The 26665-nt window shown below is 43.8% G+C and overlaps 1 protein-coding gene across 3 annotated transcripts in view; it reads right to left on the minus strand.

Annotated features, from left to right (window-relative positions):
* The window catches only part of PDZD2 (PDZ domain containing 2), a 233994-nt gene that overhangs the window by 166213 nt on the left and 41116 nt on the right, over positions 1 to 26665 (minus strand). The window contains exon 1 of one of the 3 annotated variants that reach the window (XM_047863061.1): positions 25556 to 25792. The exons of 1 other annotated variant lie outside the window; for it this stretch is intronic. In XM_047863061.1, the coding sequence (XP_047719017.1) occupies positions 25556 to 25575 (20 nt within the window). In that variant the 5' untranslated portion in view covers positions 25576 to 25792. Of the gene's footprint in view, positions 1 to 25208; positions 25383 to 25555; positions 25793 to 26665 lie in introns of those variants that run through there. One more of the 3 variants, XM_047863067.1, reaches the window with a different exon arrangement.

Consider the following 26665-nt stretch of genomic DNA (forward strand, 5'->3'; position numbering starts at 1 on the left):
GTGCTTTCATGCGCATGGGAGGGGCAGAGACAGGGGGAGAGAGTATCCCAAGCAGGCTCCGCACTGCCAGTGTGAAACCCAATGTGGGGCTCCGTCTCACAAACAGCGAGATCATGACCTGAGCCATAATCAAGAGTTGGATGCTTAACTGACTGCACCACCCACCCCAACCCAACTTAAATCTTAAAACAGACTTCAGACATATCTGATCTACTCCACTGGAACGTCACCTACACCCATTAGACTTCATTAACCACATACTTCAGTTTTATACAAAGTGCAGTCAATACTGGACTAGACAGTAATTTGGGTATAGGATGATCTCAAGAATGACTCTTGGAATATACAGTCTTCATCAGTACGTGACTCAACCAAGGCCTACACAAATAACCCCACAGATGCCCACAGGGGCAAGTCTCAAGGTCCCTCCTGGTCAAAGCATATAAATTCAAGTTCATTTGTCTTTGCTTCCTTCTGGAAAACCCTCTCCACTGCCACCTCCCACCCCGGCACCTTGTTTACACCTGTTTCCATACAGTTTCAATTCAATTCAGTGCCACAGTATTACATTTATGTCCCTGTCTCCTTGCCAGACTGTGAGCTCCTTGTGAGAAGAAACCAGATCTTCATTACCAGTGTGCACCCGAACTCAAGCACAGTGCCTGGCACAGAGCAGATGCTCCATCTGCTGTTTTCCTTGGGGCATCTTGGTTCAAACTGGTTATCCCGGCATCATTATGAATGCCGCCTTTCGCTCACAGAAGTGTACTTGCATGTCTGACAAATCCTACAACCACCCTGTTAAGAGACAGTAGTTGAATGTTGGCTGTTGGTTTTTTTTTTTTTTAAGCTTATTTATTTTGAGAGAGAGAGAGAGAGAGCAAGCGAGCACGAGCAGGGTAGGGGCAGAGAGAGAGAGGCAGAGAGAGAATCCCAAGCAGGCTCCATGCTATCAGCAGGGAGCCCAACGTGGGGCCTGAACTCACGAACTGTGAGATCATGACCTGAGCTGAAATCAAGAGCTGGTCACTAAACCAACTGAGCCACTCATAAAAACCACCCTGGCTGTTGGTTTTTATGGAGTTAGTTTGTTCATTTTTTAAGTCATTTCCCCATTATTTGCTGCAGTTTACTGTAGGTAGATAGGCAAGTAGGTTGGTGGTTGGGTAGATAAATAGACTGACTGAGAAGCAGGTAATCCAGAAATTAGTGTGTTAAGAATTAGAAAGCATGCTGGGTAACTTTGATTTGTTACAGCAGATTTCCCTTCTAATTATCTAGTCAATCCTTTGATGACAGTAAAGGGACTTTGCTTTCTCTGAACACCCTGGCACGATGTAGATGCTGGATGAGGCCAGTAATGGCTAGAAGTGTTGGGGGCAGTGGAGAAAGCCACACTGATATTAAATCCACATCAGGACTACTGAAAACCAATGATGTTGGCAAGCATTCGCCGTTCCAACCCAGATGTCACTGCTCCGTGGCTCAGAATTCTGCCCATGAAACCACTCTCTCTCTAAGCTGCCCGTAAGAAATGGAAAATCCCCCAGCTTTTCTTATAGTCCTCAAGGATGGAGGGGCGGTAGGAACCAGAGAAGGTGAGGATGGTGCTGGCACCAATTAACAGACTTGGTGTTTAAGGTTCTGGTTTATGCAGCAGCAAGGGGCGTGTTAATACGGTTGCCAGAAGCACTGATAAAATCAGGATTATCCAAGTGTATGCCATTTGTCTTGGGGTCTGGCCTTTTTACAGCACATTAAGGATAGGAAACTAGAACCACAAGTCTCCTCGGGTCCTTTCCCACTTTTAATTGTCACAGACAGAGCCACATAAAGGGGGCCAGAGGGGAGGGGAGGACTTCACCTGTCTGGCCCATTTCCTCTGGTTCCAGAGAAACTCCTCCTTGGATTTAAGGGCCCAGAGGGCTTCCTCAAATCCCGCTGCTTATTACGCCTGTTTGATTTTAAAGGAGAAGATTAAATACACAGCCCACAGCCAAGATTCCAGATGTTCAGCAAGCCTTCCTTTTGTGGTTAGGGTCCCCTGCTAAGTCATACTTCTAATTAACATCTGGGCTCTGAGGGGCTGTTAGAGATGGGAGTCAAGGCAGAGGGGCCCTGGCCCTAGTCCCAGCTCTGCTGTTTTACTGGTCAACGAACCCATCCTTTGGCTTCTCTGGGTCCTGGTTTCTTCATTTTCCCTACTGGGAATAGGCTACCTACCAAAAACCTCCACCCCTCTCAAGCAGCCTATGAATGTCAAAGGGGATTAACTCAGGAGTTCTTACAGAAAAAGCATAAAAGCCCCCTGGAACTGCACTATCCAACGATACCCACTCATCACATGTGGCTATTTAAACTTACGTTAAAATTAAAAATTCAATTCTTCAGTCACACATTCCAAGGGTTCAATAGCCACATGTGGCTACTGGCTATCATACTGGCCGCCAAAGATAGAGAACACTGCCATCATCGAGAAAATTCTACTGGACACCACTGCTCTATAGCCTCTTTTGGATTTCTCAAAAAAACAAAAAACCCAAAAAACCAAAACAACAATAAAACACAAAAACAAAACAAAACAAGAAACAGAAAAGAACATCCCAGCCCTGTCAAATACTCAGGAAGGCAATGGTCCACATGTATTTTAATGCCTACAAAGAGAGAAGCCCTTTGTGTTGACACAGTAGGGCCACAACTAGGCTCTCTCCCAAAGAAAGCAGCAGAGTTTTTGTTCCCAACACATAAAACAGGCACAGGCCAATGGGGGACAGTTGTCCCACAGCTCCCCTGCCTGTTATACTCAGATCACTCCTTCAGACCTAATCAATTATTTACACAGTCCTACTTTCAAGAAAGTGCATTTTCAAACATTCTCTCAATAGAAGTGTTAGGTTTGTGCAAATCCAGGGACTAGGGAGACCCAGTCACTTTCACTGCTTCCCACCTGACAGGACTGTCCTTACAGCGCCCTCAAATGGCCAACTCCAGCTATTTAACAACACCAATGGACACAATCCTCCATTCCTAAAGAAAATGGCCTGAAACAGAAGCTCCTCCCCTCCGATCTGTTTTTCACTGGCCAAGGATTTATTGGCTCTTGCAGTAAATTAATCAATTGCCAAGGGAAAGTAATACCATGGCTCCAATGTAAATACTTGTTGGTAACAATCCTTCAGTGTGACACTTCAGATTTCAAGTGGCTGGGTGGCCTTCCAAATGCCTCATTAAAGGCAACTTTATAGCATTAAGAGGAAAAGGCTCTGGGATTTTCTGTACAAATGTATAAATCTTTCCAAAGAAAAACAATAGAACAATTCACGAAATGTATGTGATTGGGGGAAATGGGGAGGAGAAGCAAGCAAACAGAGGAAGGAGAAACTGAGAAGCAGAGAGAGGTTGGTCTAGAGATTTTCCTGGTTCCATGCATTGGGGTATCTTGATGCTAGACACCTCTGTTCTGCCCAACATTTGTTTACCCATCATCCAATGGGACTGCTCTCCCAAATGGTGGGGTCCTAGGCCTTGTGTGTGTGAGTGTGTGTATGTGTGTGTGCGTGTGTGTGTGTGTGTGTGTGCATGTGTGTGTGATCCCAGACTGATGGTATCTCTGTTCATCTTCCTATCCTTCAGAGTATTTACCATAAAGATTTCCAAATAGCAGTCAATTAAAATCAGTTAAGCTATTGACTTCTCTCAGTGAATGATTTAGTGTTAAGAAAATCTATATAATCAACAGTTGGTTGTTACTACACTGAGTGCCAATTATTATAGAAATGCTTGGAGAAATACCCCCAACCCCTAAAATAATTTAACATGCCTTGGAGAGTATAAACCAGCAAGTTAGCAGTTAACAGAAGACCACTACCTCAAAAAACCTAATATTTGGTCTTGAGCAACCCAACCCTATTTTCTTGTTTAGGAAACGGTCCATGGGCATCAGCTGCTCCTTCGAAATCCCAGTACTCTAAATGGACCAAAACGGCGGCACCCCTGAAACCCAGGCTTGGAAAATAGAGCTGTTTCCCTCTGATGTGGCCCCGAACAGCAGCCTGTGTTTGAGGTTAACCCCACTTTCACTGCCCTTAGCTAAGCAGCCTTTCAGAGCTCTGTGTGGCCCCCAGTAGGCCAATCTATTTTATTTTTCCTTTAGAAAAAGCTTTAAAAAAAAAAAAAAAACCTAAGAAAACTGATGGTTGAAACCAAAGAGAAGAGAAAGTTCTGAAATAAGAGTGTGTGCACATGCAACCCTCTGCATTTGTGCTGGTGGTGATCTCAACTTTGTCTTCCTAATTGACAGTTCTCTGGGTAGCTATGCTCAATTTTCAAAGATTCCTATGGAAAATTAGTCCCATTGTTCCACAAGAACAACAGGCAACTGGCGATATGCACAGCAAGATAAGGCAAGCAGACTCCCGGATCTCAGGCGTGGTACTTTTCTGCTGTTAAAACAGTTCCTATCGGAAGAGCTGCCATCTCGATAGCATCCTCGATCCTCAGGTCAGCCTCTAAACCTCAAAAAGCATAATGAAACAGAATACAGTGTGTAGATGAGTGAAAACTCGCAAACTCATAATGTGATCCCCTCCACTAACACCTGAAGTCCCTCCTCTGAGAATCTCCAGGGCACCAAATTCACTCCAAGCATTTCCGAGGCAAGAGTGGTTTTCCTAATACAATTCTTACTCTAAGAATCTGTATCTGTGTTTTGGACTATTTAGCATGCACTCTGCAACAGGCTTGTAGGATTTCTAGAACATATCAGAGTGGTCAATATACAGAAACCAAAAGAAACAATGAGTCCAGCTCCTATCAAAACTTTAGGAACTAGGCAGAGAGACGCTATACTCATCCAAGAACTCATAAGCCTACAGCCTGGCACAAAGTCTCGCACCCAGTAGACATTCAATGACATTGACAGAATCTACTTGAAGCATTAGTCCTTCTGGGCCTGGTGTGTGGAGTCAATTGGTCCTAATGCAAGAACTGAATTCCACCCTGGGCACGAGGACCAGGGACGTGGCAAAGGACCCGAGACATGGCAGAGGGCCCACGCTCCATCTACAACATCGTTCACAGAAGCAGTTTCCTGCAGGGAGTTTGCTGGTCCTCTGCCAGCCCACAGTTCTCAGAAGGGTGAAAGGGCAAAGGGAGGAATTTCTTCAGCTGGCAAATCCTCAACGAGGGAGGAGGGAGGAAGGGAGTGGGGGCAACAGGCTCAGCAAGCTGGGAGGAAGAAGGAGGGGCAGGGAAGGAAGAGGCCCACGGGAGGCACAGCAACAACTTGGCAATGGCAGGGCAAACGAAACCAAACTTCTGAGCCGCTACCCGTCTCAGAGGTCATCTTGTACAGTGACAGGCTTTCAACAAATGTGTTAATTGCTTAAGGTCTGTATGGATACATTCTTTCTGCATTTTACCCAAGTTATATAGATAAGCCTTAATTTCCTCTTTAATTCCACTCTCCTTCCCCCAAATAACCACTGTTTTCTGTTTTTCATCTAGACCTTCTGGATGCAGCATTTACATACTGTTATATTCATATAGGGCAAAAAATATATATTGCTTTACTTAATTGGCTACATATTGTACCTGCCACTCTACACTGTGTTTTCTCTTCATTTAATGATATGTTTTAGAGTTCATTCTATCTACACAAAGAGACCCACTTCCTTCTCTGAAACTGCCACATAGTTTTGCACGATGTGGACTGTGTTTTATTTAGTCACTCTTGTATGGATGTTTAATTTGCATTTCCCCCCATTTCAAACAGTTCTGGAGTGACTAGACATTTAGATGCAAGTATTTTGCTAGAATACAACTCTAGAGGTGAAAGCTATGGGTCACAGCTTATGTGTAATGTGACAGAACAGCTGCGGCTCACCCCCCCTCCTCACAGTATGTCAGCACTCCTTTCCCTAACCTTCCCACACCTGATTCCATCATTCTCTTCATTTTTGCCTAAGCCTCACCTTAAATGGGACACGATCCAGAATGGATGGTGGACAGTATTAGAAACAAAGAAATCCCACTGCTTTCCATTGGAGAGATTAAGCATTTTGTCTCATGTTTATTGGCCATTTGCATTTTCTCTTCTGTGATTTGCCATTCCTCTGCCCATTTTTCTTTTGGGTCATTTACTTTCCCCTCGTAACTTACAGGTTTTTACATATTCTGACAATCTGTCTGTTATAGATGTTTTACACATTTCTCTCAGTCTTTTTAAAGTTTTGCTCCTGGAATTTTCCCACAAACAGGGTGGTTTCCTATGCACAACACAGCGATGTCCAAATTGTTCTTTTCAGTGATAAATTCCTTCCTCCCATCCAGGGGAACCCCCAGTAACAGACAGACAACAGCCAAACTTCTCTGGTTGAGGATAAACCAGCCTCTGAAGGTCCTACCAACCCCCCCCCCCCAACTCCCAACTCTCATTTTGAGGGACTCCTCAGAGCTTCCCAGAGGTTGAAATCACAGATTCAGTCCAATTCCCTCATGTAACAAATGAAGAAATGCAGGATAAGGCTGCTGGAGGGAGGAGTTCAAGGTCTCCTAACAGAAGTAAGACCAGAACTAAGCTCTACTCTGGTTCTAGGAACCCAGTACAGTCTTTAAAGTATAGAGTCTAGTTTCATTACAATTTGCTATGACAACAAAACACAGCTATTCAGCATTTGATTCGTGTACTTTTCTCCCATCAAAGAAAGTAACATGCTAATAAAATAAACAGTGAAATAAAATTTCACTCAAAAACTCAACTTAAAAAGACACTTATCATTGCTTTCCAGTTGTATACTACTGTGTCAACTTCCTGTTTCTCCCCACTAGAACATAAGCGAAATGAGAGCAAGGAATCCTATCTGTCCTTCTCTTCTGGATCTCTAAAACCCAGAACTAGGCCTGTCAAATTACAGGTGTCAAAAAAATGCTCACCTCCAAAACCATTCACTATAGCTAAAAACAAGCAAAGAATGATCCAATCTGCTCTTGTAAGAAATTTCAACTGCACTTCTCAATGTAACGTCTGCTAGGACAGCCACCCATTAGCAGGTGGCCTAAAAAGTGAGATGTAAGAAGGACTACCAGGGTCATGAAAATCCAAATGGAATAACTGAAAGCAATACTGCTGAGAACCTACGACCACTCTCCTCCTCCTCCCTATTTATGGAATTCTTTAGGTTTCTGGTTGTTATGCCTGTTTTTAAGGACATCTAGAGCTTCAAGGCCCCTTTCAAAAACCTCGTGGAGATGGAGTCAGCCATTCTAGTGTGGGGTCTTTCTCTCATCTGCTGTCCTAATTACTGACTTGAGATAATAACCTTGAGGAGGTTAAGCAATTATAGGACCCAAGTCTCAAGTTCCTCTTCTATAAAGTGGACACAGGAATAGGGCCTGCACCTCTTAGGTTTCCAGGTTTAGTGTTGATGAATGTATGTTGCTTAGCAATGCCACACACATGGAATCAATGGACTTTGTTTTCACCACGTATCAGGTCTGCAAAGCCATCAACTTGTAGGATGGGTTTTTGCACGTCCAGAATGAGGGGAGAGAGTAGACTAAACACTCTCGAATATGAGGAAATGGGACGAGATAAGCCAGCTCATAATTATTAAAAATACACTCCTGAGAGAATAACCCTAATTTATAGAGCAAGTCAAATCCAATCGTAATGGCAAATATTAGATGTGGGTCTTAAAACTCTTTGACCACACAGGGGCAGAGTGATGGAGAACCTTCAGTTAAATGTCAACTGGCTGATTAGAAATCCCAGTCCCAAACCATAGCCAGAAGGAAAAAAAACCAAAACAGAACAAAGAAAACAAAACAAAACGCAACAAAAAACAAAAAACCAGAGCCAGAGGGCTACCTTTCTATCTCTGTGTCTGAGGTTATAGGAGCTCCTATTTACTTGACTTGGCTGTGGAGACACTTACATCCACCTCCCAGGCAATCACAAAGAATGTGTTCTGGCCCAGGCCCACCACTCCAGGGAACAATAACCATTTCATACATTGGTATTTAGCTACAGGGTTACGAAAGCCCTATAGCCAATCAAAATAGGGTTTCTGCAGATCAAGTTCTGATCTCTGCCAATGAGAATACTGGCTAAAGCCGCTGTGGAAAAGCAAAAAAGAAAAAACATTCTGTTCATAGAATTTCAAACATATTTGCTTCCTACGCATTCATAAGCATGGTAACTAACACAGGATGAAATGCACTGTATAGGAGAATGTTGGACACAGGCAATTTGTGTGTTGCAAAATTTGGATGCATCCTAAAAGATGTAAATAATAATAGAACAATCTGTGTCATCAAATTGGCCAAAGCAGGACTAACCTCCATGGACTTTAGTACAAATCATAAATAAAAATGCCCACATTACTCTGGTCTTTCAAAGTCAGGTGTTGCTAGAGAAAGCGTGAGTCGTCTAGAAGCCCACCTTTGGTGGAGTCAACGTCAGATCCAGGGATTGAATCACACCCAGATCAGCTTGGTCACTGAAAGCACCCTTCTTTTCATCTCAGAAAAGAATCAAGATTTACTGTATTTAACAAAGATGCTGAAGATAAAGAGAAGTGCTATGCAGAAAAACATTTAAAATCTGCTTTGAGAAGAAAGAAAATCCCGGATCCTCGCAGATCTCTGAAGCTCTGAAAGTTGGAGAGGCTGGAAGAGAAGGAGCCAACAAATAAAATGCAAGCATGAAAGAGCAACCAGGTTTGCCTCTTGCTAAAATTGATCTGGTGATTCCTCACGCTGTGTACTTTTCTATCCCCCGCTAAGAAGAGACTTAGAAGAAAGCTCTCAGAATGACTACAGATGCTCTCAACTCCAGCCTTTGCACTCTAAAATAGAGCGCATGACAACTTGGTCATACTTGAGGAGAAATGTCAATTCTTAATACCTATCTGAGCACTCCGGCACCAACAGGACTTAGAGTATAAAAAAATGGCTGGCCACCCCCAGCGGAGTAATCATGTCAATGTCATAGTCCAAGTAGTACCTTCAGTACTGTGATGAAGTGTCCACCTTCATCACCGCACAGGGCCACATTTCTACCGTGGGCAGGCAGCGACAGCAGGGTATACAACAGCAGATATTTAAGACACCGGGTTAGCTATTTTCCACCAAATTGCAAAATAAGTGGAGGCCCTTCAATCACTAGGGGCCCAGAAACCTTACAGCAAGCAATGCCATTCAGGGTTTCCAGACTGTCTGTGTTCTTCTGAGGGTCAGATAAAGAGAACAGTGCTTTAGACCAAAATTCTAGGAAGTCAAGATGGGTGATGGGGACACTGGGAAGGAAAGGAGCTATTCGTGTGGGAACAAGAAAAAAGGCCAGTGTGGGAGGCATGGGCCAGATAGCACTTCCAGTGAATAGAGGAGGGGCCCAGAGACCTGCATGATGATACTAGCACGGTCTTACCAGAAGTGATAGGGTTACAGTGAACACAGCAAAGTGTTTTAAAGCAAGTTATAAAGGAGAAAAGGTCAACATTCTGATAAAGCACTACTAAGTCTAAACTAACACCAATCCTATGCTACACATCTGAAAGATTTCGAAATACCTGAAGATAAAAAATTCAGTAAGGATATCTCATAATAATAGTTAACGTTTATTAAAAACTTCAACTAGGCCAGGTATTTGCAATAACTCATTAGTGCCTCACGATCCACCACAAATAGATAATACTGTTACCTCCAATTTAAAGAAATCTGAGGCACAGCTTCCAACATCATTTGGATGTGATAATGCAAGAAACTGGGCAGTCTGGCATGAGAACTCAACAGTCTGAAAAGCTGCATTTACATTAAAATGTTGTAAGAATTGAATTTGAGGCCATAGCTGGTCACCACTCGAAACTGGTGGCCCACTCTATGTTTTCACCTTTATGTCCCTTGACATACAGCCCGAATTCAGAGTCAAGGTCCTTTGTATTCACTATGCTCAGGGGTGGACAATGTAATTATGAAATTATTCAGAATGGTAGTGAAGACCTGTAATCAGTTTTTTATCTTTAATTATCAAGGCCAATCTCCAAACAGTTAGAATAGGAAATGCTGCAACATTGGTAACAAAAATCCAAATTCAAAGATCCATAGCATTCCTTTATACCAGCAGTATCGAGAATATAGGAAGAAAAAAAATCAGCTTCCATACTAATACAAACTAGCAAGAAACATAAATCTGAAAGCAACTAATGTTGCTTTGTAAGGAATTATAAAACTTTATTGAAGGATATAAAAGATGATTTGGATTAATGGATAAACCTTGTCTACAGAGAAAGACAACATTTTAAAGATGTGTTTCCCAATTAATAATTTCAGCGAAAGATGTCAACAAGAATTTTTAGGAAACTTGAAAAATATTTTATCATTTATATGGGAGAGTACAGAACTGAGAATAACTATGACAATTCTGAAAAAGTACAAAGAGGGTGGATTACCCGAAAACACATTAGAAATTAAAACAATGTAATTAAAACAATGTATATCGACTTAGGTAGGAATAGACAAAGTATCAGAACGGAAGACAGAGGCTGACACTGACCTACCTATAGTTATTCTTAGGGACTATATATGTGGGGTGAGAGCACTAATCACTGCTAGATTTGCAATCCATTTGAAATTTATTTTTAACCCATCTTAAATCTGTCTTTCTCCTTAGACTGAGGTGAAGATCGAATTGTACATTTTCCACATGAAAGTGTAAAAACAACACCCACCTAAATATGAAAAATTACTGAATGAAAAACATAGGAGAGGTAGAGTATGTTCTTAAAACAGAAAAGGCAGTTGAAATGAATGGTTCTATTACCGTGGCCAGATCTCAAAAAAATATAAAAAGTAGAAAAAGCAAGATGTAACAGGATGCCATTTATGTCAATTAAAATACACGTTGGGGCTTTGAGTGGCTCACTCGGTTAAGTGGCCGACTTCAGCTCAGGTCATGATCTCATGGTCCGTGAGTACAAGCCCCGCATCGGGCTCTGTGCTGACAGCTCAGAGCCTGGAGCCTGCTTCTGTTTCTGTGTCTCCCTCTCTCTCTGACCCTCCCCCGTTCATGCTCTCTCTCTGCCTTTCAAAAATGAATAAGTGTTAAAAAAAAAAAAATTAAAAAAATACACGTTAAGGGGCACATAGGGGCTTACTCGGTTGAGTGTCCAATTGTTGATTTTGGCTCAGGTCATGATCTGACCATCCGTGAGACTGGACTGAGCTGTGCCAGGCTTGGTGCTGACAGCGGGAAGCCTGCTCGGGATTCTCTCTCTCTCCCCTTTTCTCTCTCAAAATAAATGAATTTTTTTTTTTTTAAACCACACACATTAAGATGCATATGTGTAAATTAGAGCAGTTGAATCTAAAACTTAGGCTCGAAGGATATGTATTAAACTGGAAGAAAATATGGGGAAAGGCTACAGGAACTTTACTTATGACTTTTGGCTTTGTTTAAACAAAGCCCTTAGAGCAAATATGGAAAAATACTAATAGCTGTTAAATCTGAGGGGCAGGAATATGGATGGATGTTTGCTAGATTATTTTTTGCATGTTCTATATCTTTTACGTTTTTTTAAGAAAGGATTCTCAAAACTCAAATGTTAAATTTAGATTTTCTTCATAAACTTCCCTATCAACCCACAGAGTATTTTCTTGATTATCTATAATCTTATTCTTAACTTCAAAATACAGTACATAAATAGGGGAGACATAAATGCAGTTATCGATCCCAACTGTGATGATTAATTTGTGTGTCAACTTGGCTAAACTATGGTACCCAGATGTTTGGTCAAACACCAGTCTAGATGATGCTGTGAAGGTATTTTTTATATGTGATCAACATTTCAATCAGTAAACTTTTTTCATGAAACAGATTACTCTCCATAAGGAGGGTGGGCCTCATCCAATTGAGGTTTCCCAAAGGAGAAAGGATTATTCTCAAGATTGCAACATAGAAACCCTGCCTGAATTTCCAGCATGCTGGCTTGCCCTACGGATTTCAAACTTGCCAGCCCCTACAATCTCATGAGCCAATTTCTTAAAATAACACCCCCCCCCCCCCCATACACATATATCTCTCCTTCCCATTCTGTTTCTCTGGAGAACCTTGACTAATACCCAACATTGCAAGTTTGGGGGCAACCTTGCTTTTTCAGCAACTGAAATGGTCCCCAATTTCTGTAACATTTTTTAAAGGGGAGAAAAGCATGCTTTGGGGGAGGGATGGAATTATGATAACACCAGTTAACAGCAACATATTGAAATTAAATACATCTTGTGTTTACTTTCTAGGAAAATGTATCTCAAGAGAAGACAAAGTTCTTTGTAAGGTGGCTTCTTGTTGGAAATGTTGTTTTTTCTGAGTGGAAATTTCCCTATTGGCCTGTGATTGCTTGTTGGCCTGAGGCTCTGTGGGGAGGACCCACATCCATACTCTCATGTGGTGGATGAAAAAGGGCCAGAGGAGTGAGGTCTGTTCTTCCTGTGCCTGTGATTTTTCCTGAAGGGAACTTTCCTTGTTTGTTTCACCAAAACCACAAGTTGACAGGCTGCCCAAGACTGACTGCTCTATAGACTACTTCTCCACCAACGGGCTCTCAGCTCTGCTCACATGGTCATCTATAGTGTTAAGTGCTCTAGCTTTCTACAAAAGTCCACACTCCTCTTCATCTGCTCAATGCACCTCCAAATGCCACATGTCTAGACAGAAGGACCCTTAAGTAGAAGTTATACCCCTTTCCCAGTTTAGATCCCTTACTGATTTTAAAGAAGATACTAAAATTTGAGCCATTTTAATATTTTGCATTTCTGTTCACTTTATTTTATGTTGGTTTGGCATTTGCAAACCAAGAGAGTTCAAGTAAAAACAAGAATAAAGTTATTGAGGGGCGTCTGGGTGGCACAGTCAGTTAAGTGACTGGCTCCTAATGTGGGCTCAGGTCGCGATCTCACGGTGAGTTCAAGCCCTACGTCGGGCTCTCTGTTGACAGCTTGGAGTCTGCTTGGGATTCTCTCTCCCCCCTTTATCTCTGCCCCTCCCCTGCTCATGTTCTGTCTCTCTCAAAACAAATGAACTTAAAAAAAATCAAGTTATTGAAACAATGATTCAAGAGGACAAAACAATATATTACAAATATACTTCTTGACATCAGTTAGCATTTCCTATAGAGTTACAGGTGAGCAAGACATCTCAGCTAAATAAGGTGACTCAAACATAAGTGATCCCCTACTGTCCCAATCAGAAGACAGTTTAAAAAAATGGGGGGGGGGGGATTTGTTAGATAAATGTAATGACGTAAATGAAAAAAATCTCTATCATTAGATGTAAACATTCCAAGATATTAAAAATGTCTTTTTTTAAAGCTATTTAAAAAAAAGCTATTTAATGATGTGTAATGTACATAATTGTATATGCATAAATATATATGTAAATATTACATGAGCATACAAGTCAGTGCTAATTTAGAAATATTTCTGGTTTCCTTACACTTTAGAAAAACATTTATTCAAAGTCTTCAGTGGCACTGGCACTTTTACACCTTCCTATGAGCATGGCTACATTTTGAGTCTCTTCTACTATCCCCTTCGTGTGATGTGATCTGGAGAAGGTTCTTAACTTGTTCCATTTTTAAATGATCTTTAAAAGTCTTGTTTACAAAGAAATCCAACACTTGTTATTGAGAGGTCAGATGCCCAAAAATATTACTAGATTTTTTTTAACTTTTTTTTTTTTTTAAATATGACCTCCTCTGTTGACCTGTATAAGCATCTAAAACCAGCACTGACAAAGGTCATTTCAGGCTGTGTGTTCCCTCAACAATATTTTGATGTTCAAAATAAAATAACTGTGAGATCTTCCCATAGCATGAGACAGTTTGTGGGCTTAAATTTAAGGCAGCTCCCTCATTTCTGATCATAACTCTTTGAGGGGCAAAGGAACCATGTCTTCCATTTGGGCATACGAGGCAAATCGTGTAACTTCATTTTCCGTATTTCCTCACATCTGCCTTTGCTCCTCAGCAGCCAGCCATGGCAACACAGTACAGAATCCTAAGTGGACTTTCTCAGGGCAGAACTGGGGGATTCCAGGGTAATCCAAAATGCTAGGTCTAGAGGATCCAGAATCAGGTGCCTCTCCCACAGGCAGATGACACACAAGCAAGCCTGGGAGGGCTATGCTTTCTGTCTTTTCTTTCTTCTTTTAAAAATGGTTTATGCAGTTGTGATGTGATAATTTTCAGGGTGACAGGAGACTAGCTACAATGGGGAGACTCCTGGGCAGCTGTGTGGCGTCCCCCAGATCCCATCACTGCCCTCCAAAGGGGGTGAGACCCGCCCTCTCTCTGTCCTCAGATGCTCCAGCAGCAAGACTCTGAGCTCAGTTCTAGCACTGCTAAAGGGCCTTACCAAAGGCAAAGAAAGCCAGAGATGGCTATATGTAAGCAAAGGGGAGAACTTTCTGGACCATTCTAGAGAAGGGCCTGAATACCTCGAGAGCTTCACTGAGTCCCTGCCTAGGACCTATTTCAGTGACCAAAGTGGAAAAGAACAATGGACAACACTCCAAGCTGTAAAGATGCTAACTGCGGCCCTTAAATTTCAGTTGGAGGGATGGGAGGAGGAGAAAAGAGGATAATGATGACGAATATACACAACAGTGTGATTATTGTGAGTATAAGAAATAATATTCAGTCTTTGTTCCCTGTTCCTGGCACAGAGCTTCTAAAACCCTTGTAATTCCTTATATAAGAGCCCCAGGGGCATTTTTCCTCAGAGTATTTAGTTCCTGAAATAGCTCCAGAGCAATAAAGGTGAACTAGGTGTCTTTTGTTATTCATAACAAGCCCCTTTCAATCACATCTGAGTTTAGGATAATGTGGTGACTTCTGGAAAGTCCTTAAGGATGGGGGCTGGTTGCCAGGGGACCCAGACTCAGATTAGAGGGTAGGGACCTTCAATCCCACCTCTCCTCCAGGGAGGGGAGAGGGGCTGGAGATTTTCAACCACCAACGATTTAATCAAGCATGTTTATGTAACAAAGCCTCCACAAAAAAACAAGAGGATGGGGTTCAGAGAGCTTCTGAGCCCCTTCCCCCATGTATCTTCCATCTGACTGCTCCTGGGTTTTATCCTTTTGTAATAAGCCAGTAATCTAATTGTAAACTGTTTCCCTGAGTTTTGTGAGCTGCTCTAGCAAATTCATCAAACCCAATTAATTAACACTAATGACTAACGGGAGGGGTCATGGGAACCTATTTATAGCCAGTTGGTCAGACTTTGGACCCTCAGTTGGCATCTGGACTATTGTGGGGAGGGGAAGGGTATGATCTCGTGGGACTGAGCCCTTAAAATGTGGAGTCTGACACTTTCTCCAGGTAGACAGTGTCTGAACTCAGTTGAATTGGAGGACACCCAGCTAGGGTCCCAGAATTGTTTGGTTTGAGGAAACCTTTATACACACACACACACACACACACACACACACACACACACTTGGTGACCAGAAGTGAAGTAGTATTCAGAGAGTATTGTGTGTAACATCAATGAAAACAATAAATAGAGTTTTTCTTTACAACAGGGACAGTGAGTCATGAAAGAGAGGAAAACCTGAGCGGTACAAACTGAGGAAGTGTTGCTGGAATTTGGCTGGATTCAGAAAGCTACCTCCAGGGCAGCTGACCAAGTCTACATCCTGGCCGTAGACTTGAGTGGGTTATATCCTCAAGTAACACACAGACCGCACACTTCTGGAAGCTTGACAGTTATAACACGAGAGATGGGGGATTTATCTTGTTCTCCTTGGGATTTTCTCCATTAAGAAAATGGACCTTTCACCTAGGCCTCATTTGAGGACTAAGGAAACGGCTCAGGGACGTTAACAGCTGACAGACAACAAAGCATGCCCAGAAAACAGGAGCCGCAAAACCCAGCTCCAGGGGCCCAGGAGCTCAATTTCATTAAAGGGTTATGTGCCCGACACAGTGATGAACACTCTACGTGCAATACCTCAGCTGTCACCACTAACTAGAGGGAGTGGCACACCTTATTCCCACTTTACAGTTGAGAAAACCAACGCAGAGAAGCTAGTTAACTCTCCCCAGGTCACTCAGCGGAAAAGTGGGCCAGCTGGGTTTGGAACGTCACTATGTCACTGACAAGGTTTATTTGGGGAGACAGAGTTAAAAATGTGATAGATTACTTTATACTAGCTACATAATTCTGAGTAGGTCACAGCCCTACTGAGCCTTAGTTTCCAAATCTGCAAAATGGACTTAACACTTATCTGGGCGTGAGATTCTTTAGTTAAAGCCCGGCTAATAGCAGGAGTCACTAAAGACACTGTTCTGCCTTTTCCTCCCTTAATCTTGAACCCAAGGCTTACAGGTGAAGGCAAACAACTTATCAGCTTCACACACCCATCTTCCCCACCTCCCTGCTGACCTGCATATGTGAAAGAAGGTAAGGTAGGGAGGACGGGACATTAATTACATTCATCTTATCACACACGGGTGATGCCAATCTTGGCCAATCTGCTTTGTTTCTGTTAAGGCTTTTTCTTGTCCATCTTAAACCAGCTTTAAGGTGAGTATAACAGAGCCAAAGTTTTTGATTTTGTAAGAATACCTGTACTCTGGTCCTTGTGTTAAGTGGACTCATAAAGGGCCATCATCACAGGAACAGAGCCAAATAGCAAACCACAGAATGGTTCTGTGAGCAGCCGGGGCCTTACAGATCGCATCTTCTACAGATGAGGCCTGCGACTCTGGCTCTGGGAGCTGCCGAGCCCATAACTCACTCCCAACCCAATCCCAACACCTCATACACTCACATAAAACGTTGCTCCAGAGTTTACAGTTGGTGAAGGGAGATATCCAAGAGTGGTGATGGGTTGGTCCAAATATTCCCCCAGCTGTCTACACGTGGGGCTGATGTTGAAGCCTGGGTTAGAATCCTCTGTCTGCATCCTATTAGGGCCTTTTTATGAAGCCCAGAGCATGACTATCTGGTTTGCATTTTTCATACAGAGGGAAGCAATAAGGGGCAACAGAGAGGCTTTCTAAAGGACACCTTGTAGAGGTTCGTTTCACCAGAAAGCACCCAGGAGATGAGCAGGCAGTGTGACAGGAGGGAGATAGGGAAGGGAGCGGACGCTGGGAGGTGGGGCACCAAGTTCCAGTCATCCATACGACTTACTATCTGTGCTCCAGAACAAGGCACAGACCCACTCAGCCTGAGCTGCACCTTAGAATGATAAATCCAGGTTAGGAAAGCTCTGATTCCTTCTAGCTTGGAAATTCTATTTCAGTTCCTAATGAAACCCCTTTATGACTCTTCATGAACTCTGAGGAGACCATATGAAGGCATGCCTAGCATAATGTGTTGCGTATAAACCGGCACGTGGCATTTTTGTTTACTGAATAAACAAATGAACCAAAGCTGGTAAGGATACAAACAAAGGTTAAAACAATCAATGGTCACAGATACACTCACATACATACCACATATGTACACGTACTCCTATGTTCCTCTACTTCGAGTTGCCAATTGTTTGTGACCTCTGTATGTAAAAAGCGTACTAGGCATTGCAGGAAGAAAGAGGAATAATTCACGCCCCTGCCTCACTCCCAGGACTAGTAATCAAACAGAAAAGACAAAACAGACACAAGGGTGAAAGGGCAACTCTCGGACAGGACAATTCAAATTCAGACGCACTCATGTAAATGTAACTGGCATTTTAGAGCCTGAGAGGACAAGATTGTGTAGGAGAAAGAGAGGACCATACATATCATGAGGTCACCCAGCAGGAATGAGAAAGCACACTCAAAAGGGTTGAACAAGAGAGAATTTTATGTAGGGACTATTTAGAGAGATGTGGGCAGGATGAAGCACCCGGGGCCAGCAATGAACAAGCTGGGAAACCGTTATCACCTTTAGGTCTGAAGGGCAAACGGGAGGAAGCAGTGCAAACTGGAGCCTTGAAAGTGAGCTGCCCATCAAGAGCTGGAACAAATTAGCCATCATCAGAACCTTTGCAAGGCTGAGGGCTCTGTGACAAGGGGGATAAATACCCCAACACTGTCTCCTCCAGCCTTCTGATCCCCTGCCCGTGCCTCCCATTGGCTGAAGCCAACCAGACACAAGACAAGGGAGTCCAGATGTTGTCGTTTATAGCACTAAACCTCTTGGTGCACAGGAAGGCAGATGACGAATTGGAGGTAAGGGGTGCACAACATGTGTGTGCACACACTTCTAAATTACACACACATGTATATACATTTGAAATATATTTGGAACAAGTGTATCTTTGACGTTTCAAAAAAATGACTTGTACAAAAAGGTTTCACCATAAGATTAATCTAAATTTAAACATCAAGGTCATCTGAGGTGTACCTCAGATATAATTTATATAAACAAACTTCTTCAACTGCAAATAGCTTGTACATAATGCTCATATTGTTTGACGCACGGTGTATTTGTTTACATAGGGCCTAACAAGTGAAACTGTTAAGAAGATAGCCCATTAACCAGACAAAACGGTCTCATAAGTTTTCCTTAATCTTCTATCCCTACCAGCCCAATTTTCAAAGATAAAAAAACAAACTCCAAAGTTTGCACACACATTTTTCCATTTATATTTTCTATCAGTTGGCAATTAAAACAAGAATCCCAGAGGTCAGCCAAAAGTCTTAAATAACAAATGAAGGAGTCAGATATATTATCTCAGGACTCAAAAGTGCAAAATGACATGTTATGAGAAACCACCTGGAAAACAGCACTTGGCAGGCGACATTTCAGGGATCTGCATTTCTTATAGCAATTCCCTGCCAACTAACGTTTAACTTCTAACAGGGACCTTCAGAAAAGGTTCCAGAAGTGTGAAAGCCTCTATAACACCACTTACTATTATGCGCAGTTCTGTTGATGGCAATGGGAATCTGGAACAAGATGAGGATTAGGATCGTTCCTAAGGGTGGCAGAAGATGGGAAAAGTAATGTGTGAGGGAGGGAGGAGAGTTAAAAAAAAAAAATGTCTCCTGGTCATCTCCCAATTAGTGACCACATACCTGGGATTTCTCAGGACAGTCCCAGTCTCAGATATTCTAGCCCATGTTACTACTATGTCTAACCCTGGGGAAATAGTTATACAAATTATGGTCCTTTGACTCGATGGGCAAATACACTGCCATTAAAATTAATGAGTCTGTAATGACATGAAAAATCCTGGTGTTTATTCATTCATGGTAATGTCTGAATCCCTATTGCACACTACAGATGGTGAAAGGGTGTTTGGGCTATAATGATGAATTATACATTGCACAAAGCATACATGTTATATAGCACAGGATGGCCTCCAGTACCAGACTGCCAACATTTGAATCTCTCTGCTTCAGCACCGAAAAGCTGGACAACCTTGAACAATCTCCCTAACTAAGGGGTGCCTCAAGTGATCTCTGTTGTAAACAGGATAATAATGGCATCTTCTTCATAAGATCATTTTTGCGGATTAGGTTACCGCATACATATAAAGTTTATTATAGTGCCAGGCAAGTAGTAAGTGTTCAATGAATCTTATCTGTATTACAATATGAAGTTCATCCTTACAGTCTTCGTTTAGTAAAAGATACAAACAGGACAATGATGGTATAATGCTAAGTCCAATCAGGGGCTTCTCTTTAGGCTAACATCACACTGGGAATGGAAGACATTAGGAGGGCTTCCTACTCTTAAAATAGAGACAGTGTGCCATTGCCACCTGAGTCAGATTGGGGAAAACAGGTACTGTCTACCTTCTCCTGCATTCAGTCTTCCTGACAACACTGAGCACTTTCAGAATTTATTTCTTCTCCAAAGCTTCCCAAAGTCTGGGATTCCCCAAAAGACAAAGGATGGAAGACAGAGGAAACACCACCAAGTGTGCAGGCAAGACTTGGCCAGCCTCCACAATCACAACAGTGAATGAAAACTAGTGTTTGGCTTCTCATGGGCTGCAATGTATGAGGTCTCATCATTGCTTTGTCATTTTAAGAACAGTCTGCCCTTCTGTGACAGCCCCAGAATGTTCTCTCGCTGGGATCAGCTAACAATCTCCAAAGCAAGGAATGCTCTTTTCCCCACCAAATGTCTCCCCAGTTATTCCTTCTTTTGAAGCTTGAAGAGAGAATAAAATTAATTTCATCTGCCCAGAAAATAGAATAGAGAGGAATCCTATTTGGAGCCAGAATGAGGAATCAACTTAGAACTTCAGTAAGGTAAGCCCACCGTCTGCCTTAACACTCTTAGGAATGAGACCACACATAAAAAATGTCTGCCTGTATCAAAGTCTGGCAGCAAACGATACCAAACCCTGATTCAAAGTGGCTTGAAGGAGGAGGAAATTAATCATTCTCACAGGATGGGACCTGCAAGAGAGAGCCTAGTGCTTCTTGAGGACACTCTGGGATCTGCTGTCTCCTGTGTGTTGGCTTCCTCCTAAGAATGGAGACAAGATGCCTAAGAATGGAGCAACGTATGCAGGAAGCAAAGGGGTCATTTGTTTGTGGCCTTTTCTCAGTAATGAGCAAACCTTCCCTAGAAGCACCACAAGGGACATTCCCTCACACCCCATCACCCAGATTTGAATCACAGACTCTTTCCTCCACTTGTCTCTGAATGTGGAATGGAGGTACCTCAACCAGAATGTGCTAATCATCTCAGAAAATGGATGCTTCCAAATCCACATGACCACTAAGCCACTCAGTGGGCTTCTGGTGAGGACCAAAGAAGGAAAGGAAAATGAATATACTTCAAAAAAAGTTAACATGCTGTACAGTTATTCCCACAGATAGAACTGTGGTAAGCCATCACATCAAACATGTTCAAAAATGCCTTCTGTTGGATACTCCACACATACGAAGAAGCATGGTTAATAGCACGAGGGAGAAGATGCTAATGTATCTAGTGTAATGTATCACCTTCAGTAGAGGGGGATAAATACAGAAAGAACTGCAGGGAGGGTTCCAAGACAAAGTTGGGGCATGAGGCAAAGAGACTCACTCCCCAGTAAACATGATGGACTGAAATGAGAGTAAAGCATGGGGGGAGTTAGGCATGGGGGGAGGGATTCGCTAAACTCTTCAAGAGAACTGAAGCAGCAATGGTTGCAACAAATTTTGGAAGCTGGGAAGTGGACCATCCAGTAGTAACTGACTTTGCAGACAGGGCAGGAAGCACAGAAGTAGGCAGGGATTCATGCCACAGAGCTGCAGAGAGTCTCTGGAATTGGGGTCACCAGACAAGGGTCCCAAAGGTAGGAAAGCTTGCTAAGAGTCTGTGCCTGAAGCGGTCAGACCCCTGTAATCTCCTTAGCCCTAGCTCCCTTGTGACTGCCTACATTCTGTGTCATGTTTGCTCTGCTAAATCAGAGCAACTCTGGACTCAGACACAACAGGTAGCTAATGGAAGGGGTGCCGCTTTAAAAACCGGGGAACAAGACAAAGTCTCTGTACCAAATATTGGACTCCTGGTCTCCCTCCCAAATCTGGCTCACTGAATGCCACCACCAACCTATCCCCCTCACCCGATTCCTTCCACCTGATTTCTTTTCACCTGATTAGTTTCCTCTGAGAGGAATGACCTTCCAGACCTTCCACCGGAGGGAGTCCTCCAATGAAACTGTTTAGCAAGATAATCCTCCAGCAGAGGTGCTCAGGGCCAGATGCACATTCGGATCACCTGGGGAGCTTCTAATAATCACTACTACCTGGGCCCCAGGCAAGATCCTATGTCATTCAGTCATTTGGCAAATAGGAATGGAAAGTTTACCGTGTGCCAGGGCTTTGTTACAGATTCCAGAACACTGTTCTAGGTGTCTTTCTTTGTAAGAAGGAACTATTCATTCCTGGGTGTGAGCCCCATCCACACATGCAGACTTTCCAGTTAGCTTTTAAGTGATCAGTTCAGGACCAGACATTAGAGGAAAGTTTTTAACATGCATGAAATTTAAAAACAAAAACAAAACAAAAACTAGGAGGAAATCTGAGGGGGGAAAATGTGCAGGGAATAGAGGAACGCTTCAAAGAAGCTGTCATTGAGATCTGCAGAGAGTTGGAAAGCTTTTCATCTGTGAAATGAGAACAGGAGGTTATAAAAAGAATATTTCAGAGATTTTTTAAAGAGCTCTTGGAAATTAGAAATTTGATGGCATACATAAAAATTCAGTATACGGGTTGGAAGATAAAAGGAGGAAATTTCCCAGGAAGTAGAATTTTTTTTTAAGAGAGAGACAATATAAGAGGAAAAAGTAAAATAATTAGAAATTCAATCCATGAGGATCCCCTTCCAACTTAATAGATGTTCCAAAAGAGGAGAGAAATGATTTTTTTTTTTTTTTTAATTCCAGAAAACTGTTCAGAACCGAAGGACATGAGTTTCCAGACTGAGGTGTCTTGAAAGCCAAGTAAAATGGATGGGGAAAAAAAAAACCTCACAGCAAGATACGTTATAAAGAAATTTCATTACAGACAGAGGACATTATAAAGAACAAGGAGAAAACCCTAAAAACTTTGAGAGGGAAATAATTACATTCAGAGCATCAGGAATTAGGATGACAGACATCTCAATGCCAATCCTGAACCTGGAAGAGCAATGTTTTCTGAATTCTGAGGGAAAAGGATTTCCAACCTAGAGTTCATACCTCATCACACATGCAGTCAAACTTGGAAGATCTTAAAAACCTGATTTCCCATGTACTCTTTTTTAGGAACTTCTGGAAGATGTGTCTTACCAGAAAGAGAACAGAAACAAAGAAAGAGGAAGATGTGGATCTAGAACCCAGGGGATGCCACGTGGGAAAGAGGCGGTATGAGTCCCCGGTAGAATGAAGAAAGATTTCCAGGATGATGGGTGTAGAGCAGGCCTCAAGAGCAGCAAATCCACAGTGGGGAAGGAGGCCTGAGGGCCGGTGAGGGAGAGTACCAGGTTGAGCCGTGGGTACCTGCAGTGTTTGAAAATACATACAAAGAGTCGAAAGTGGTTGTTTTGGGGGCACACGAGTTGAGATTGGTGAAGGGTGGGGCAAGTGACTGCTGCTTCTAGAAATATCGGACTTAGAAAATTATCTGTATGTATAGTTTTTTTTTTTTTTAATTTTTTTTTTTCAACGTTTATTTATTTTTGGGACAGAGAGAGACAGAGCATGAACGGGGGAGGGGCAGAGAGAGAGGGAGACACAGAATCGGAAACAGGCTCCAGGCTCCGAGCCATCAGCCCAGAGCCTGACGCGGGGCTCGAACTCACGGACTGCGAGATCGTGACCTGGCTGAAGTCGGACGCCTAACCGACTGCGCCACCCAGGCGCCCCTATATAGTTTTGATTAAGGAAAAAAGGGAAACTTGGAATCAGACTCCAGAATGAGAACCCAAACACAGATCAGGAAAGGTTCCCCACCCAGGAGAACCCACTTCCAGAAGGCAGCAAAGGTACTTGGTGAAACCTTTGGGAAACAGAAGAGATGACGAAGGAGGCAGGGCTGAGCTCTTGGCAGAGCAGATGAGAAGAGGACTTAATGTCCCAGGAAAGAGGCCAGAATGGGGTCACTATTTCCCTTCAAGGAAACAATTCCTAAGTGTGACCTGCCTGGATCTACAGAGGAGATTAGCAGGAACGGAGGATTAAAGAGGACTGTACATGCTAAGCACAGTGTCAGGCAATTTGTGGCAGCAAGAAGGCAAGCAGAAAGGCGGTTTCTGGAAGCTTTGCAGCTCTTTATGAAGTCTTCCTTTCCCACTGGATTAGGGTATGTCCTCAGACAATTCTACCCAGTCATGCAGGCTCACAGACCCTAAGGGTGAAAGAGCGTGAGCAAGCCTGAAATCCCGAGTCCACATGGGTTTCCCCACTTTGCCTGGTACATCAGATTTCCAGTTTTGTGTGTAGCCCACTCTGAGAACCCTTTTCTTGTAGAACCGGACAAAGCTGTCCTTTCCCAAGGTCCACCCTACACCAGTGGGTCCTGTGGCTGCACCCTAAAGACAAAGCATTTGACTAGAGATCCTGAAAACAATTGGGGTAAGTCCTGTTAACTTTGTTAATATTTCAGCTAAAGAAAAGGTATAGGTTAGTGAGTGTTACATGGCCAGATTAACATTGGAGGTAGAAAGATCCCCCTTGTACCTCATTTTTCACTTCATCTGCAAGGGCAAAACAGTCTAGGCATGTAAAGTTTGAAAATACTATTTATTTCATGTGTATTTGAAGATGTTTAGGTCATGCCTTTTATGATAGTATTTACAGAGTTTATGTCATGCCCCTTATGATATCAAACTCAGCCTGACCTATTTATATGAAAAGTGTTTATTGTTTACCTTCACAGAAGCGTTTCTCCCAGAAATGGTTCCCAGGATGACAGCTGTAGTTATCTCCTTCTTACCCCCCTTTCACAGACAAGACTGACTTAATTTCACCCCTAGGATTTATAAACTATCTATTAGGGAATAACAACATGATAGAAAAGGTCATTCTCTTTCCAAACATCTTTCATCTTTAAAATCTTAAAGTGTCTGTGGACACTAAATCAAAATATTCTGTGAATCAATGGTGGGGGAGTTGTCCAAGCAGGCTGTTTAGTAGTTTGGGGCAAAGATCTGTCCCCAAAGGATGTCATGGCTCCCTGAAGGCTCAAAAAAAAAAAAAAAAAAAAAAAAAAAGTTCCCACTGGTGGAAGACAAGACGCATCTTTTCTCTGCCTCCGATTCCCTCCCGGACTAGCCAAAGCGAGGAGCTTGGGATAAGGGCAATGTCACAGATGCCCAGGTTGCTGGAACACGCCCCAAACACACAAACACGCTTCATGGGCTTCAACAGCACCTCCTATCCGAGGTGTCTGACAGAACCCTGGCTCTGGAGCCCCTCCAGCCTTGTCCCTGGTGCGTTCCCGGCCCCCTCCCCTCCGCCTATCACACACACTCCGGGCGCCTCCTTCCGTCGAGTAATTGACAAACCAGATCCAAGTCGGTTTCTCCTCCCAAGGAACACAAACCATCTCTAAACACGCCAATCCCCCAGGTCAAAAACAAGACGCCCAAGCGATCTGCGAGATGAGTTAGTTGGCTGCGGCGTTTCTCCGAGGCTGGAGCTAAATTTCTACATTTGTGGATTCAGCCTGGATCCGCACCCCCAACCCGATGGGGAGGGGAAGCCCGAGCTTTCTGTTTGCTAAGCATATTCCTACCTCCAGTTCTGCAGTCACCTCGGGGGTCTCGTCTCCCGCCGCCGGCGTGCGCGTCGCGAGCAGCTGGCCGCGCTAATCCCGCGCGCCGGGGCCCCGCTCGCCCGGCCGCGAGCCGCAGCTTAATCACCTGCCGCCGCCCGCTGCGCGCCGGAGGGGGGCGCTCAGCGCGGGCTCCCCGCCCGGGACGCCGCCCCCCTGCGCGCCTCCGCGCCTTCCTTCTGGAGCTGGTGCCTCTCGGTCCGCTCCATGTCCGTGGGAGGACCCCTCCTCCCGCCCGCAGCCCCGGCTGGGAGGTTATGAAAAGACTGTAATGGGATCCCGGCTCGGCCCGTCACTCCCCTGCTCACTTGTCAAAACTCCACGGCATTCCAGAACCCCTTCCCCGCTCACTCCCTCGCGGGGAAGAGGAAGCCGCCCGAGGGAGGGTTTCACGGACTTTGCGGTTGCTCGCGCAGACACCTTTGTTTACATCAAGTGCCGAGTGGGGGAGGGGGGCTTCCCGCCGTCCCCGGGAGCAGGTTCGAAGCAGCAAACGCCCTTCTCAGACACCCTCGCCCGGTCAAAAGTTCTCCCTCTCTTCGAGAAGCTCCACCTCCCCGACACCAGTTCATTTCATAACCGCTCCGTTTCATAACCAGCAGCAGCGTGGGTTCTTACAGGGGGTGGGTGGGGGAGCCCCAAACCAGAATCGCAACCATCGCACCGGGCAGCGTGTCAAGAAACTTTTCAGAAACCTCCAGTCAGAGCCTTGCTGCCGCAGGAACCCAATTTACCACCGCTGAATTACAATCACCGGTGACTGCACAACTTAAGCATTTCCTTTATACCTTCTCCCGCTCCCGAGCCCCTCCCGTCGTCTGTGGGGTTCAGTCAACAAGTCATTCCCCGGAGAGGCGAGGATGGGCTTGGGCGGCTCAGCCATCTCCAGCTGCAAACTGATGAGGAAGCCCGACCCACGAGGCTGAATTGTTTACATCACACCCACCGAGGGCTTCCTGTCTCTAATTAATGGGAATACAAATAAGACAGGAAAAGACTGTTTGCTTTTCTTAAAGCGGGCGGGGGGGGGGGGGTTCTCCGAGAGAGGGGGAGTCACCCCACATTTCATTGCATAAAGAGGTTTTTTAAGACTTCAATTGTATTTTATTCCATTTTCCCACCTTTAACACTTGTTGAAAAGTAAAAGCATCGCTGTGCCAAACCTCAAACCATGAAGGAACTTCTGCTCACAGCACATTTTCACCTGGCTTCAGAAAGGGATCCGATTGAAGCTCCCAGCGGAGGCGAGAGGTATGGCGACCACCTGTGGTTGAATGGCACCCATCTAGGCACAAACGGAAGACCTGCGCCCTCTGGGACTTGAGAACACCCATCCCACTCCCTGGGGTTCATACCAGAATCTTGCCCCAAACTTAGGTCTCTCAGCTATGGTTCTCTTCCTGGGTATCCAGCAGCCC

The sequence above is a fragment of the Prionailurus viverrinus genome, chromosome A1 (genome assembly GCF_022837055.1).
Source record: "Prionailurus viverrinus isolate Anna chromosome A1, UM_Priviv_1.0, whole genome shotgun sequence".
NCBI lineage: Eukaryota > Metazoa > Chordata > Mammalia > Carnivora > Felidae > Prionailurus > Prionailurus viverrinus.